Here is a 15,452-nt window from a genome sequence, read left to right as displayed (position 1 = left end):
CGTTTGGTTTTCATTCATAAATTTCTCAGATTGAGGGAGTTAAAAGTGCACTTCCATATTCACGCTGGGAGCCGTCCCATAATGAAAATGTGCCCTGGTGTTGCCATTTATACTAAACAGGGTCCTCAATTCAAACAAGAAGTATATTTAGAAGGAGACCCTGAAGGGTGGCAGCGCTGAGCAGTGCTGGCATCAACTTGCTGGAAATGCTTAGAATGGAGTTTCCATGTTACAGAGGTGAGTTTGGATGTTTGAACCCACAACCTATGGCAGCCTTCATAACAAGAAAATCAATTAAGTAAAAATCAAGAATTTCTTTCTTTAAAAACTGTAGGAAATATTAGGAAAAAACCTAAGACCTTAATTTAAAAAAGCATAACATATGAATGGTCACCTTTTAAATTATTATTTCAGTGCAAAAATTACACATATTGTATCTTTAAGGACTAAAGCTCTGGGTCTAAAATACATTAGTATTAGTATTTGCTTAAATAAATGGGTCAATGTTGGTATATCAGATTTCAGCAAAAATCCCTGTCATGTATTCCGATGCTAAATGCCCTAGTTGACAAACTGAAACTTTTTTTTATATCAACAGTTAGAAACTTAAAGATATTTATTTAGTATCACTTCCAACAATAAGGGACAAACCCTCACATTTTAGAGCCTGAAACCAGTTTGAGGTTTGAGGTGATGACTGTCATGTGATCTGTTAAAATAACCTCCTGTTACCCTGTCAACATGTGTATCAGCTTCAATTATAATGAGGACAAACACACTACCAGGTCAAACATATTTAACTACATAATTTTGCGGTCCCAATTCTTTTTTTGATTCAAAAATACAGAACAAACTTCACGTTCCCACCCAGACTGCACTGAATAGCCTTTCTCAGTAACTGGCTTCCTCATTGTAATGAAGGTCACGTTCACTCACAAGCAGCTGATAACTTAATTTTCAAAAATGTGACCAGGTCTAAGAGCAGAGCTATGTACAACACGGGAGGACATTGTTTCTGCTTGTTTCAGACATGCGCTCCTGTTCTCTTCCTCATTTTTGTCTTGTTTTGAACTGTAGCTGGTTAGCTTTTTACCACAAAACGACAGAGGGGAAACAGAAGCCCTGCTTCTTTTCTCCTCTCATTACAGCGCATTATTACGCCTTCATTTGCCTCTATGTTTAAAAACGTGACACAAATAAATGCCAAAACCTACCAAGCTAAAACTGACCTCATCTGGCTGGCAGTTTCTTTCACTGTTATATCCTGTGGTGGGTTTGCAGACTTTGTGAAAACAGGATGTGGCAGGGCATGAAGAAAATACAGTTTCATAAAGGTTACTGAGAGTTAAAAGGGTCAATCTATAACAACAGTCTGGTTCGGTTTCTGTTATAACAATACTGCTCTGATTGTTAAGCTGAGTTTAAATGACCCAGATCTTGACACATCTCATCCTCTGGCAAAGCAGGTGACTGCTAAAACAATATTTACAGCTTTTAGATAAGTGGCTTTTGTTGAATGAATGACAAGACGGCTGACCTCTTCTGTATAAACACAATGACAAACAGTGTGCTTCTATCTTTAACCCTTGTGAGGTCTGACTGGAAGCTTAAGGCATCTTGAAGCTTTGACTACTAGAGAATTAAATGATATGTTAATCTTTAGGCCAAGATTTATGGGTAACAGGAAACCCCTGACATTCTTGTCTGCATCTTTAAACGTAAGGAAAGATTTAACACTCTGACCACTACTGGTGTCGTGATTTTGTGGTGCGTATCTTTGACAGCACCACCAACAGAGGGATTGATTTCTTTGGTCGCTGCTTTCAACATCCCCGTGTCACAACAACTAATAAAGAAAAAAAACCTGACAGATACCCGGTGCAGCCTGAGTATCGACTGTCCGGCTGATGCCTCATTAGCTGTGGCAGTGCCCACTGCCCCACCCGGCACTTCCTATCCCCTCCTCTCCCCACCCAGACTCAACATGACTGACCCCATTCACCCGAGAAACCATGAACAGAAGGGTAAAAAAGTAGCTTAGACTTTCATGCAAAACCAGAAAGTTAATCGAGCCAGAGAGAAGCCGAAATAGGTGACCAAGAAGACCCATAAATTTGTCAAAACTTCAATAGCATGAGTCATTTTACTGGGTAGTAGTATGAAAAAGTAACAAAGCATTAAAACGACCACAAATCATCAGTCAGAATTTAAGCAAAAGTTGCCACAAGTGAATGAGAAAGTATAACTGTGCAATTTAGATAGTGTGCAGGAATTTTTCTGCAAGTTTAGGTAATTGGAACAAGAATTTACTTATTAGTAGGTGCCTAGGACTTGCATTTTTGTTGCAATGGTATAGAAATATGTATTGATATTCACTAGATTCATATGAAATGTTTAAAAACTAGTATTGTGTCAACCCTAAAGCTCAATCTTTACTTGTGTTTCCACTCCAAAATGCAACAATCTAACTAAAATGATGAGTACTTCAATTTTCTGCCTGCTAGGAATCCATCCATAGCACCGTAGACTCTCTTTATGAGAGAATAAAGAGGTTCAAAACACACGTATTCATATTTTCAACTCTTTTCAAACCAGCACGCACACTTGAAGGCACAAAAAGGAATATTTTAGGACTTCTACAGTGATAGCAGAGGAGATAAAAATACCGTCAACAAGGATAAGGTCACACAGACTCAGCCATAATCCCATGGGGATCCTAAACTTTGTTCCTTCCACCATATTATCAGCTAACATAGAAAAGACACAGACTGTAATTTCTATAAACCACAGTTTCCATTTTCCCCCAGCTAACAACTTTGTGTCATAAAGACGGGAAAAATATCCCCTCTATATAATCGGATCCTTTCCTTTTCAGTGGTTACTCACGAGGCTGCGGTGTCTCCTGGCTGCCTGAGCGCCCGTCATGTTCAAACAGGAAAACACACAAAGACCGGCTGATGATGCCCATAGAGAATCCCACCACAACGCCAGATTTTCCCTAACTCTGAGCCCGGATAACCACCAACAGAGAGAGACGGCGCTGAGCCCAGTCAAGCCTGCTGCAGGCGGACACGCCGGACACCAGATGTTGTCCTTTCAGATTAAAAGCTGACACTCGGCTGCTTTGGAGAGACAGAGGCTAGTCTTCTTTTTAAGGGACGGTTTAGTTTGTTCAGAGCTTTAAGTGCCAACTAAGCATCTTTGACGTAAACCTTTGACATCTTATGTCACTTTTCTTTGCTGCTGCAACAAAGGATTATTTTCTTTAGAAATGTTTAATACAATAATTACATGATACCTATTGAATAATTACCAAGGAGGTTAGGGTTGTCATGATACCAGAATTTTACGCTTTCATGTTTTGTAGCCAAATTAAACAATATAAATATCATGATGGCAACAAAAATACAAAGTCCTAGGTATGGCTGTTTTTTTTTGTTTTTTTTTTTACAATATTGTCTAAGCAGGCTCCTTTATACTTTCTAAAGTGCACAAAAACAGGTAAGGTACTGCAACGCTGACAATATCAGTATTTATGGACCGATTCCTCTCCTAAGCACCTGTCTACTACTATTGTACATTTATTCAATCTAAAAAAAGCAAAGATACCGATACCTGTTTCAGCTGCAGCAACAAAAATAGAAGTCCATACTGGGTAATTTCTTGTTGGAATTTCCCCAAAAGTACAAGCAAACTCTTGCTTTTTGTCTAAATTGCACACATATGTTCTGTATTTTGGACATTCTGGACGGTGTGCAGGAGTTTGACAGATTCATCCCTCTCTGAAGAACCAAGTCTTACGAGAAAGATGTTCTTTAAATGCTTTAGCACATTTGGTTATTATTGGTCATTAAAATATCAGAGAATGTACTGTGTATAAATTAGGGCTGACAAAAAAGTTAAAATTTTTTAATCGGAATCAATCTCAGAAATGCTGTAGTTAATTGTGATTAACTGCACCCCCTTATTGCATTTTAAAATTCCTGTATTTTGCATTCATCCTTTTTAGTATCATTTTGATTTTTCCACTGCCTTTAACTAAAGGAAGTTGGCTTCCTGTTTGATACAGACTTGCTTTATAGGTAGCTGGGAGATTAAATTCCAAAAAAGGAACATGTTATGGATCGAAAAGGATATAAGGGGGCATTTAAAAGGTAAATGATTAATAACAAGGTTCAAATGACTTCTGACCTGTCTACTGAGCTGCCTGTGGATTTTTTTAAGTGAAATGACACAATAAGGGTCGACTTATTTTGAATCACTGTGGCTGCAGAAAGTAACTGATGTGGATTAACCAAAGTGTGTCGAAAGGAACCATAAAGCATGCGATTAATCACATTAAAAATTTGAGGACTAAATGTGCAACTTAATTAATAGCGGTTAATTTGATTAATCTTGACAGCCCTAGCAGTAATGCCTGGTATTGAAAAGTTTTGGAGAATTGAAAATCAGAGGACTTTACCCTGATTGCTTGGATCTTTTATGAAAATAAAAACTATCATAATTCTCTGGATCAACTTTCCTAAATACAAAAAATTCAGATTTTTACAGCTTACTGATTACAAGTTACCAGGGGCTTTTACAAACAGATGGACCACATCACTAGACTGCTTCTGAAAGAAACTAGTAGCTGCAGCTATCACCTTAGCTATTCTTTATGAATCATTAGAAAGCACTAGCTTTAGAGATGTACCAATATCAATGTAATGGTGACAGCCAGTATCAGTTTTGTTTATTTCATTACACTTTTTAGAGTCAAACTCCCACAATGGCAACATTTTCTCTCATGTTAGACCATAAAAACAGATCTGAGTTTGTCCAACAGGTCACATTTTCTGCCTAGTAATAAAGCTCTTCCCTAAATCAGCTGTTAGTGTGCTAAATGCCATCATGAAACTGATGTAACACATCAGATAAGCATCTTTTACTGACATCAGTTCATTACCCATTGCTGATGTTTGTCAAAAGGGCTGATGTCAACTCATAAATATTAAACCAATGCATCTATGCATCCCTAATCTACGTTCTTACACGAATGGAAGTATTGTTGTTTTCCTCTGTCTGGCATCTATCAAAAAAAAAAAAAAAGAAAGAAAGAAAAATAGGCAATTCTCATGTTTGAAAAATCCTGAAAATTACTAACTATTTTGCTAAACAGGTGTCAATGTTTTCTTTTAGGTTTAATTAATGCATTGAAGTTTCTTATGAGAGCATCATAGCATGAGCTGGTTGCAATCCTCTTTTTTTCAGGCTTCCAAAAGTATCCTAACTTTACCTATGGGATCCATAAAGTTTTACTGCATCTTATCGCCCACAGCACTGTGTTTGTACAGGATTCATCTTATCTCCAGCGGACTCTCTGCTGCTACCGTGCTGAGTCACAAGATTCTGATGATTTCACATAAAGGCATGGCGTGTCTGCAGTCACATGGGTGGGAAACAAGGATTCAGAAGTAATGTATGGAAAAGATACAAAAAAGGGAGGTGAGTGGAGTATAAAATCAAATAAACCACTGAATTCAACTGTCACACTGGCAGAATAACAACACAAAAATGCCTCTGAGCATCTGAAAATGAAATTACACATAAAATTTCAGTGGCTGTACCTGTAGCAGTTTACTGTTCTACTATGGTAGTAAAATATGTTTTTACAGCAGCTCAATTTCCTGTTCACAGTGTTACAGATCTGCTGCAAGAGACATTTAGTATGAATGTCTATCACCAGTGCATTAAATGCCAAAAACTTTAATGACTTGTGAGGCCAACTGCTAAGGTCATTCACTTGACTTTAATACCAAAATTTGCTCATTTAATTGTCAGAAATAACAAATAGAGTTGCAAAAAAAGAAATGTGAACCCTTTGGGATTTCTGCATAAATTGGTCATAAAATGTGTTCTGATCTTCATCTAAGTCACAACAATAGACAAACACAGTCTGCTTAAACTAATACTGCACAAAAAAATGATGTGTTTTTATGTTTTTATTGAACAAAACATGTAAACATTCACAGTGCAGGGTGGAAAAAGTATGTGAACCCCTAGGCTAATGACTGGTTGACCCTCCTTTGGCAGCAATAACCTCAACCAAAGGTTTCCTGTAGTTCCAGATCAGACCTGCACAACAGTCAGGAGGAATTTTGGACCATTCCTCTTTACATAACTGTTTCAGTTCAGCAATATTATTGGGATGTCTGGTGTGAATCGCTCTCTTGAGGTCATGCCACAGCATCTCAATTGGGTTGAGGTCAGGACTCTGACTGGGCCACTCCAGAAGGTGTATTTTCTTCTGTTGAAGCCATTCTGTTGTTGACTTACTTCTATGCTTTGGGTCATTTTCCTGGTGCTTCACCCATCTAAGTTTTCCTGCAAAATGTCTTGATAAACTTGGGAATTCATTTTTCCGTCAATGACAGCAATCCGTCCAGGCCCTGAGGCCGCAAAGCAGCCCCAAACCATGATGGCCCCTCCACCATATTTCACAGTTGGGATGAGGTTTTGATGTTGGTGTGCTGTGCCTTTTTTTCTCCACACGTAGCGTTGTGTGTTCTTTCCAAACAACTCAATTTTGGTTTCATCTGTCCACAGAATATTTTGCCAGTAGTGCTGTGGAACATCCAGGTGCTCTTCTTCAAACTTCAAACTACAGCAATGTTTATTTTGGACATCAGTGGCTTCCTCCATTGTGTCCTCCCATGAACTCCATTCTTGTTTTTAATGTTTTACTTACTGTAGATTTGTCAACACAAATGTTAGCATGTGCCAGAGATTTCTATAAGTCTTTAGCTGACACTCGAGGATTCTTCTTCACCTCACTGAGCATTCTGCGCTGTGCTCTTGCAGTCATCTTTACAGGACGACCACGCCTAGGGAGAGTAGCAACAGTGCTGAACTTTCTCCATTTGTAGACAGTCTGTCTTACCATGGACACATGAACATCAAGGCTTTAGAGATACTTTAGTAACCCTTTCCAGCTTCATGCAAGTCAACAATTCTTGATCATAGGTCTTTTGAGAGCTCTTTTGTGCCAGGCATGGTTCACATGAGGCAATGCTTCTTGAGAACAGCAAATTCAAAACTGGTGTGTGTTTTTCATAGGGCAGGGCAGCTTTAACCAACTCATCCAATCTCATCACACTGATTGGGCTCCAGGTTGGCTGACTCCTGGCTCCAATTAGCTCTTGGAGAAGTCATTAGCCTAGGGGTTCACATACTTTTTCCACCCTGCACTGTGAATGTTTACATGTTTTGTTCAATAAAAAAAATGAAAACATATCATTTTTTGTGCAGTATTAGTTTAAGCAGACTGTGTTTGTCTATTGTTGTGACTTAGATGAAGATCAGAACACATTTTATGACCAATTTATGCAGAAATCCAAGAAATCCCAAAGGGTTCACATACTTTTTCTAGCAACTGTAGTTATATTTTGCCCCATTGTTATAGAGGAGTTTCTATAGCTTCAACTAAAATGATCAATCCCTCATGTTTCTTGGGAGCCATAGCTTTGCATTTAACCTCCATCTTAAGGATTTTTGGCCTAAATAGTTGATTAAACTGTTACAAACATAAGCAAATGTTTAAAAGATTTAAGTAATTGATGCCACATGAGAAATATCTGTCTTTAGCCTATGAATCTGAGGCAATTTGAATACTTTCTCTTATCTAATCTAAAGCAGACATAACACTTGAGGCCAATTACCAAGAAAAATAAGTAAAAAGCATTCGAAGTGAGTCTGAAATCATCAGGATGTTCAAGTTTTTTACACTTAACAGAAAAAATTAGTTTAGAAATAACAGCATAAATACAATACTTGGGCTATTGGACAACTATAAAGGTCATTTTCTATTTAAAAACATACTTTGACATACACTGATTCAATATTAAATATCATATTGAAGTCTATCTTATCTTATTAAAATTGAAAAACATTATGTATGAAGACCGTATGCAATAAATGGAGAAATAATGCTGCAACTCTGCTACCTTTTTTGTTGGTTTGTTTTTATGCTTTTTATACGAAAAAGTCTTGTATTTTAGCTTATTATTTTCAGCTTTAGCAGCTAAATTTCTCTTAATGAGGTTTATAATCATTAATGTTAAAAAGATAGAAAAGCGAGAACAAAAGATTTATTGTCTTTTGAGTCTTTGATCCCTACATCACACGTGAAAGATTAGATTAATTTTGAAAATCCCGAACGGAAGCCAAAGTGCCGCTACTTTGACAACCTCCTTTCAGACAGGATATTCTGCTTGTCATGAGGAGGCGGGACTAACGAGGTCCATATTTGGAAGCTGAACGGTTGGAACCTTTGAGTGACAGCTGGGAGAGCCAATAGTGAGCCTGAACAAAAACTCTTGTTGCCTGCCAGAACGGCAGAAGCAAAGTACTGTAGTTTTGTTCGTGGTTGGGCCTAGCTGTCCCGACTTTCATCCTAATTGCCAACATTTACAACAAAACTTATTGTTACAGACAAAATTTGGGTTTTTATGTGTACAAAATTCCAAATATATACAGTATAAATTTAAAGGTCGGGTTGACGCACAGGATATGCTTGTTTACGCTATGCCAACAAAGTGTGAACCCCTTGTGAACAATTAAATTTCTGTATCAAACATCCGTTAATCAGACTCAATCTTAATATCACGTCCACCTTCTTTCCAAAGCATTTAGCGGCACTTTAAAACCATTTTAAAAGCCAACAAACCCCAAGAAAAAAATCCCTTATACTTACACTTTCCGTCGACTTCTCGTTGACCGTCGGCAAAGGAGTTTTTGTTGACATCTTTTATCCGACCGTCTTCCACCAGTCTCCGTCTAAATGTCCAAAATCCACCGAAACCTCCTTCAGTCCAACGGCTGAAAACTGAAATTATTGCCCCGCTTTGCAGCTCTCTCAGGGGGAGACAGTCTCAGCATGGATCGTGACAATTTTCAAACCAGACCGGACGTGTTAGAGCCGAGCACCTGAACAGTTACAGACCCCAAAAAAGAAACAAAAATCCTCTCTTGAACCATAAAATTAATATTTACATGGCGCGTGCAAACCGCTCATGGCCTGTGTCTCAACTCGATGGCAAAATCAGTGTCCCTCTGTCCGTTTGGGTTGGAGTCCGTGAAGCTAACTAAACTAACGATAAGGCGCTGTCGGTCGCCACTTCCAAAAATCGCCCCGGGTTTCCTTCCCCACAAATATAAAAACTGTGTCTAGTAACACGGCATGGCGTCCAGTGTTAACACGAGATAGTTGTACGGGGATTTAAAAGGTTTGGGAGGCTGAAATACTCGCCGACGACTCGGTTTCTTCCATCTCCGACGGCCCAAAGTGAAGCTGGTCTGTCTGATTTAGGTGGGACCAAAATGGCTACTCAGCGGCTGGGCTGGATTAGGACACGTTTACGGACCACTCTCAGGCTCCGACAGAAGAGTTTCATCAAGAGCAGTATAACAAAAAAATATTGATTTCATTATTGAATAAAATCCTACTGTTGTGGAAAAAAAAATTCAATTTCTTAAGCAAGAGCAAAAGTAACATAGACCAAGACAAACGTCATTCAAATTTAATATACTTTGTTTTTGTAAGAAGGCATAGGTGGTACATTGTTAGAGTGTAGCCAATGGAGGTAATTTAAACTGGGCAGGCTGTAAGAGTGAGCTAATCGTACAACCTTATTTTCCCTTTTCAAGTTAAAAACAAATATATGTGTCAAATAAACTACACTACAAAGTGCTATTACTCAATCTCAAATTTAGGGAAGTAGAAACAGGAAGTTGCACTGGATAGAAATAAGTAGAAGTAGGTCAATATTTAATATGAAAAGAAATACAGTGCAGACTGGTTGTTTTTAAGAATAAAAAAACCCGGTCAAAGACATAAACCAGCATGAAGCTGTACTGCACACTAAGACAGGTCCAAACAGATGCACCTGCAGTAAGGATGAGTATCGAAATCCGGCACTGACATGGTACCAGCACCAGTACATCCAATACCTGCTGGACTGAATTACAACACAGATATCAAAACTTCATTTTAATACCCTGCCACCCAATCAAAGGCAAGAAAATCATTATGGGATTTGTGTTATTTGTGTTTCACTGGTTTACGTTTCTTATCCCATATTTGACTGGCCTCATATAAAGATCATTCTGTGACTCATTTATGATACCCAGACTATTTTTAGTCCCCTACTGACTTTCAGCTCACTTTTTCCTCTGAAAAGTATTGATTCAGGCATCCTTTAGGCACCAGCACAGTATAAAAAGATATTTATTTGGCACTGGTATCAGAAAAAAAACAAAGATACTGACTAAATTAGAGTGATTGAGTTAGTAAATAAGCAGGTTAGTAAGTAAGTGAGTGAGTTAGTAGGAAACGAAATAGGTGAGTGATTGAGTCAGTAAGCAGGCAGGTAGGTAAGTAAGTGAGTGAGTTAATAGAAAACAAAGTTAGTGAGTGAGTGAGTTAGTAGGAAATGATGTAAGTGAGTAATTGAGTTAGTAAGTAGGCAGGTTAGAAAGTAGGTGAGTGAGTTAGCAGGCAGGTAGGTAAGTAAGTGAGTGAGTTAGTAGGAAACGAAGTAAGTAAGTGAGTGAGTTAGTAGGAAACTAAGTAGGTGAGTGATTGAGTTAGTTAGCAGGCAGGTAGGTAAGTAAGTGAGTGAGTTAGTAGGAAACGAAGTAAGTAAGTGAGTTAGTGGGAAATGAAGTAAGTGAGTGAGTTAGTGGGTAACAAAGTAAAAGAATGAGTTAGTAGGAAATGAAGTAAGTGAGTGAGTAATTAGGAAACAAAGTAAAAGAGTGAGTTAGTAGGAAACAAAGTAAGTGAGTGAGTGAGTAAGTAGGAAACGAAGTATGTAAGTGAGTGAGTTAGTAGGAAACTAAGTAGGTGAGTGATTGAGTTAGTTAGCAGGCAGGTAGGTAAGTAAGTGAGTGAGTTAGTAGGAAATGAAATAAGTAAGTGAGTGAGTGAGTTAGTGGGAAATGAAGTAAGTGAGTGAGTTAGTAGGAAATGAAGTTAGTAAGTGAGTGAGTTAGTAGAAAACGAAGTAAGTAAGTGAGTGAGTAAGTAGGAAACAAAGCAAGTGAGTGAGTTAGTAGGAAACGAAGTAAGTAAGTGAGTGAGTTAGGTGGAAATGAAGTAAAAGAGTGAGTTGGTAGGAAATGAAGTAAGTGAGTGAGTTAGTGGGAAACGAAGTAAGTAAGTGAGTGAGTTAGTAGGAAACGAAGTAGGTGAGTGATTGAGTTAGTAAGCAGGCAGGTAGGTGAGTGAGTGAGTTAGTAGGAAACGAAATAAGTAAGTGAGTGAATTAGTAGGAAACGAAGTAGGTGAGTGATTGATTTAGTGAGTAGCCTGAGTTACGCTGCGTTCGATTGTACTCGGAACTCGGATAAATCTGACCTCCGAATCGGAAAAGTGCAATAGAACGGCCCTTGAGCTTGGGACTCCGACTCGGGAATTCGGATAGGATCCAAGCAGCCCGAGTTGGTTCGGAATGACGTAGCAATATGGCGTCGCACACCGTGAGAGTCATTTTCTCCTCAACTTTTACTTTTATGTGTCGTAATTTAGCGTTTGTGTAACTACAGTACAGGCCTCTACACAGCTTGCTTTGATGCTCGTATAAGTTCAATGATACATGCAGGATTCCCCGCGCTGGTGCATTCAAGCCATACGTACGTTTCTCTTTCTCTCTCTCCCACAAGTAGCTAATATATTTCCCCAACAGTAATTTTTGATCCTGGAAAAACATCACAACAAACATCAGCTTACTGCGGCCGGCCATGTTTTACGAGCTTATGCAATGAAACGCATTTACCTCGGAAGTCAGAATTTCCGACTCGGATCTTTGCAAGTTCCGAGTACAATCAAACACAGCATTCATAAGAGAGCAATTAGTGAAGTAAGTTAACAAGTTAATCTGTTGAGTTCATTTGTACCTTAGCAAGTAAGAAGGTAGTGAGAGAGTTAGTAAGTAGTATAGTACATAAGAGAGTAAGTGGGCAAGTTTAAGTTAATGAGGTAATAAGTCAGTAAGTAGCCTAAGCAAGTACTTTAAGTTTGATGGATTAAGTTGCCTAAGTAAAAGTTTACAGGTTGGTGAGTTAGTAGGTAGACTAGGTAGTAAATAACCTGAGTAATAAGTAGCCTAAGTAGGTAAGGAAGTAGGCAAGAATTAAACAAAGGTTTTAAATAAAAGTAATTCAACAAGTTAATGAGAGAGTAGGTATGTTAAAGTAAGTAAGAAAATAGGAACGTAGGTTGACAAGTTAAAAAGTGAGTTAGTAGGTGTCCTAGTTAGGTAAGTAGGCAAGTAAGTATATAAGAATGTAAGTAAATTATTGGGTATAAGTTAAGTTAATAAGTGAGTTAGTAGGGTGCCTAAGTAGGTCAGTAAGAAAGTAAATAGGTAAGGTGACTAGTTAATAAATGAGTTAGTAGGGAGCCTAAGTAGGCCAGTAAGAAAGTAAATAGGTAAGGTGACTAGTTAATAAATGAGTTAGTAGGGAGCCTAAGTAGGTCAGTAAGAAAGTAAATAGGTAAGGTGACTAGTTAATAAATGAGTTAGTAGGGAGCCTAAGTAGGTCAGTAAGAAAGTAAATAGGTAAGGTGACTAGTTAATAAAAGAGTTAGTAGGGAGCCTAAGTAGGTCAGTAAGAAAGTAAATAGGTAAGGTGACTAGTTAATAAAAGAGTTAGTAGGGAGCCTAAGTAGGTCAGTAAGAAAGTAAATAGGTAAGGTGACTAGTTAATAAATGAGTTAGTAGGGAGCCTAAGTATGACAGCAAGTTGGCAAGGCAAGAAACTGAGTAAGTAGGTGAGCTAGTTAGGAGTAAGTAGGTTATTAAGTAACTACGATTATATCACCAGTAAGTATATACAAAGTTTAGTTGTGTGTTAAATGAAGTAAACAAGCAGAGTAAGTTAGGTAAGTTCATGTTGTTTATTTGGTGTCATGAAGTGCTTCACAAATCCTCACCATAAAAATGTCATAACATTAAACATCAGACATGATGAAGGAAAAACACAGAAAAACATCAGCGGTATAAAATCAAAGTGCAAATGTACGTCCAGGTTACTGATGATCAAAGCTGGTTTGAAAAGATGTGTTAAATGCTGCTCTTTAAAAACATTGTTTGAAGCTGCAGGTAACATCTCAATAGTTATTTTGAAATATTTATTTGAACAGAATATTGTCACAAATGTTTTTAGTCTACATTACGTTGAATGCACAAACCTTGATGTCAAGGTTTGTTGATTATGTTAGAGATCTTGATTTTCCGACAGTCTTTGAACGCAGCATCAGTTTGTCCAGCTGAACGGGTGGAGGAAGTGAGGAAACCGGCTGACCTCAATCCCATTGGACCAAAAGTACAGAGAGGGCTGTCATCACCCAGGAGGAACCGTCTCTGTGGGAATTTATCTGGCTTCAAAGGAAAAACATTTCTTACTCATTTGTTCATTCAGTTGTGAGGATATGAGAGAGGAAATACAGAATAACGGGGCTAATCTGCCCTGGTGTGTCAGAGAAGCTGCCATGATGATATTATGTTTTTAAACTGCTGAGCTCCCTGCCTTCGTTTGTCTTTTTGTCTGCGATGTTTAATAAAACTGTACTGGAGAGGAAAAATACTCAAGCAGTGTACGTAGGTACAGAACTAACCTAGCTTAGTACTCATCATATTCAGTCTTTTATTGTCCCAGCTTCTTAAAATAAATCATTTAAAGATTTGCCTTTAAAATACATCTTTTATTATTCATTCTTGATATTTTATTTTATTGGGTTTACCCTTTTGTCACATCGAGTGTTATTTACTGTCAGTGTGAGTCATGTGCCATCTATTGTTAACTAATTATCAGAACTTTAACATGAAATAAGAAAGCAGCTTGATAATAAATGTGATTTTTTTCCTTCAGTTTAAAATGACCTCAAATGACAAAATCTGTAGAAACCTGCTTTTACATGGAACATCTGATCTGAGAATTATACAGCTGTCAAGGTTTTGTTTATATATTCAAAATCCCATTTCCACCACTTTGAAATGAAATGAATGAAAAGAAGGCAATTGTTTTAAAAAGTTAAAATCTAAATAATGAGATAAAAGTCAAATTATGACAGATATTCTGTTATAGATGGAAAAAGTCCAAATTGTAAGATTTCATATAATGAGGAAAAAGTCAAATTATAAAATATAAAGTCATAAATATGAGATAAGAAGTCATAATTATGAGATATAGAGTCAAAATTATGAGGAATAATACTCATTATTTTGAGATAAAAAGTTGGAATTGTGAGATAAATTGTCAAAAATACAGGATAAATATTAGAAATTTTGCAACAATCAAAATCAAGAAAAAGGTAAAATTATGAGATTAAAAAACAAAATTATGAGATGAAAGTCACTGATAAGAGACGAGTAAAATGTGTAAGATAAGCAGTCATAATTATAAGATTAAAAAAGTCACATTTATTAAAGGTAATGTGAAGATTATGAGATAAAAAGTGATCAATCTGAGATTAAAAAGTCAAAATTAGAACCTAAAATGATAGTGTTGCATCTATATCCATCAAATCTCAAGTTAAAGGAAGAAGAATGTAGGTTTGTAGACTTTTCTATACTTCAGGCAAAACGAATGATTGCTATCAACTGGAAGAAAACTGTTGCACCAACTTTAGGTGCTTGGATTAAAAGTATGGTAAATTGTATGTCAATGGAGAGAATAACATACATCCTGAAAAGTAAGCTCGAGATTTATAATGAAATATGGAAACCATCTGAGAAATTTATGAAAAATGGGGACTTAGGAGAGCTTCTGCAGGAGGGAGACTGAGAGTAGGATAGCTGGAGAATCAAGGTGAAATTTCCCGGAGAGACTGGAGCAGGATTTAAGTTATGGTTTATACATGGCAAACATGTATGTGTGTATGCATGTACAGATATTTTTATTTCTTTACTTACAAATTGGTATTTGAAAGAGAGTATTTAATGTTATGTTGAAAGTGGGTGGGTGTTGAATGTTTTCTTTTGTTAGTATGTTTGTTAATGTAAAAAGGAAAACTATTTAAAATATAATGTCTGTACATTTATTGTGGATTATGCTACAAAACTTAATAAAAACATTAAAAAAAAAAAAGTCAAAATTATTTAATGGAAAGTCAGAATTACGAGAAAATGAGTCAGAGTCATGAGACTGAGTCATATTTGAGAAAAAGGTCAAAATTAAAGCACAGAAAATCCAAATTATAAAATAAAATCCATGATTTTGGATTAAAAAGTCAAAATCTGAAAAATAAATTCATTGTGAAAAAAAGTGAACATTTTGCTATAGGAAGTCAAGATCTAGATAAAGTAAAAAAGAAAATAAGAAGAAGTAAGAAAAAGTAATAATATATTTGACACGGTCAAAGTAATGACACAGCAAGTCAAAATTCTGAGATAAAAAGTCACAGATATGAG

At 37.0% G+C, this 15,452-nt stretch overlaps 1 protein-coding gene across 18 annotated transcripts in view; it reads right to left on the bottom strand.

Moving 5' to 3' along the window:
• The window catches only part of mark3a (MAP/microtubule affinity-regulating kinase 3a), a 96,333-nt gene extending 86,975 nt beyond the window's left edge, over positions 1–9,358 (bottom strand). For 17 of the 18 annotated variants that reach the window (XM_041813103.1, XM_041813110.1, XM_041813109.1 and 14 more), the window contains exon 1: positions 8,732–9,358. In XM_041813103.1, the coding sequence (XP_041669037.1) occupies positions 8,732–8,782 (51 nt within the window). In that variant the 5' untranslated portion in view covers positions 8,783–9,358. Of the gene's footprint in view, positions 1–2,886; positions 3,009–8,731 lie in introns of those variants that run through there. The other variant, XM_041813106.1, reaches the window with a different exon arrangement.
• Between the last annotated feature and the right edge of the window lie 6,094 nt (positions 9,359–15,452).

The sequence above is a fragment of the Cheilinus undulatus genome, linkage group 18 (genome assembly GCF_018320785.1).
Source record: "Cheilinus undulatus linkage group 18, ASM1832078v1, whole genome shotgun sequence".
In the NCBI taxonomy this organism is placed as follows: domain Eukaryota; kingdom Metazoa; phylum Chordata; class Actinopteri; order Labriformes; family Labridae; genus Cheilinus; species Cheilinus undulatus.
The sequence above is the reverse complement of the archived record's forward strand: the minus strand, read 5'-3'. Positions and strand labels throughout refer to the sequence as shown.